At 35.5% G+C, this 1,692-nt stretch overlaps 1 protein-coding gene across 1 annotated transcript in view; it reads right to left on the bottom strand.

The window, feature by feature from the left end:
- The window catches only part of LOC106308791, an 8,649-nt gene extending 7,501 nt beyond the window's left edge, over positions 1 to 1,148 (bottom strand). Inside the window, exons 1-2 of the mRNA XM_013745911.1 lie at positions 1,092 to 1,148; positions 610 to 985 (exon numbers count right to left, since the gene is read on the bottom strand). Coding sequence (XP_013601365.1) covers positions 610 to 985; positions 1,092 to 1,148 — 433 coding nt within the window. The remainder of the gene's footprint in view (positions 1 to 609; positions 986 to 1,091) is intronic.
- Positions 1,149 to 1,692: the final 544 nt, after the last annotated feature.

The following is a 1,692-nucleotide window of genomic DNA, read 5'->3' as shown; positions in this document are numbered from 1 at the left end:
AGACCCGTAGTTTTTTTTTTCCAAAAACTCGGAATGTTTTATTTTTATTTGTGAAACTTTGAATATTAGTTAATATGATTTCAATTTCAATTTTAATTTTATATTTTCGAATCTAAATTTCAAAAATTTTATTTTTTTTAAAAAAATTAATATTTTCACATTCCGAGGAAATTAATTATATTTTTTACTCGATCGATCGATGCGTTTTTAAACATAAATCCATCGATCGATCTGTTTATAAAATGTTCCTCGGAATATACCGAGGGACATGTTCCTCGGAATATTTCGAGGGACCCGTTCCTCGGAATTTTCCGATGAAAATTCCGAGGAATAAGGTCCAGCTATCCATTACAAAGGCGTGTCGGCTTATCTACCTCCTCTACCCACCGGTTCACAAGTCCAAAGCCTGGCCATGTCCTCTTTACCCACCCGAGAGAAAGATTGGGTAGTGGGTGTCAAGTTATCAGGGTCTCGGTTGAGTCTACACTACAAGAAAACAACGATATACTGAGGGAAAAAATCGTCGGTATGTCGTCGGAATAACGTTATTCCGACGACATACCGACGATTTTTTCCCTCAGTATATCGTTGTTTTCTTGTAGTGTAGACTCAACCGAGACCCTGATAACTTGACACCCACTACCCAATCTTTCTCTCGGGTGGGTAAAGAGGACATGGCCAGGCTTTGGACTTGTGAACCGGTGGGTAGAGGAGGTAGATAAGCCGACACGCCTTTGTAATGGATAGCTGGACCCTTGTCCGTAAGGTTGAATTTCAATCCATCACGTGAAAACCCGACAGTCATTGCGTCACAGACGTTCCTCATGACCTTCTTGTCGGTAATGAAGATTTTATTTCCCTTGCGGCGATTTGAGTACTCTTTTTCTAGGCCACCATCCGTAGAGCTTGGGTTCTTGAGGATGTGGTCGACCAACAGAAACGGGTAGGGACGATCAGATGTGAACAGACGAACGTTTATGTGTCTCTACAATAATATACATGTTGAAGTAGTTAGAGACAAAAATGTCAAAAAGTTGAAAGAAGAAACGAATTGTTATTATTATTTACATAGCTAAATATTGTAAGCTTACAAGGAATTTTCTGGAGACTGAGGGCTTGAATAATCGATTGACAATAATATGAGACATTTTTGAAACCCTAAACTGTGTGATGCTCATCTTCTCAATACCATCAGTAAGTTAATATATACAAAGTATGCCTTGGACAACAAGTACACGTAAATTATAAATATTTAGAATAAGTAGGGGTTATTGGTTGTTGTATTTTAATGGATTTGAAAATCCGAACTAAATCTAGTGTTATTGGTTCTATGATTTTCAAATATGTATTAAAATCATGTGTTATTAGTTTAATGATTCATAAATTCTATATCAACTCAAGTGTTATTTACTAATATATTTGATTTTATAATGGATTTGAATGGATTTGTTTGGATTTTTTAGTTAAAAATACAAAGACTCAAATCCGAGGGAAAACCTCCGGATTTACATATTTTACTTGGATTTATAAATACTATATGGATTTCTAAATCAATCAAAATATATAAACCAATAACACCTCCTTAAGTTATTGGGGGTTTTTGCCAAAACTAACCCACAACTTGATTTTAATCCCAAACCTATACCCAAACTTGAATCAAATGCAAAACTAACCTAAAAGCCTAGTGAAATA

Source organism: Brassica oleracea, chromosome C8 (genome assembly GCF_000695525.1).
Source record: "Brassica oleracea var. oleracea cultivar TO1000 chromosome C8, BOL, whole genome shotgun sequence".
Lineage (NCBI taxonomy): Eukaryota > Viridiplantae > Streptophyta > Magnoliopsida > Brassicales > Brassicaceae > Brassica > Brassica oleracea.
The sequence above is the reverse complement of the archived record's forward strand: the minus strand, read 5'-3'. Positions and strand labels throughout refer to the sequence as shown.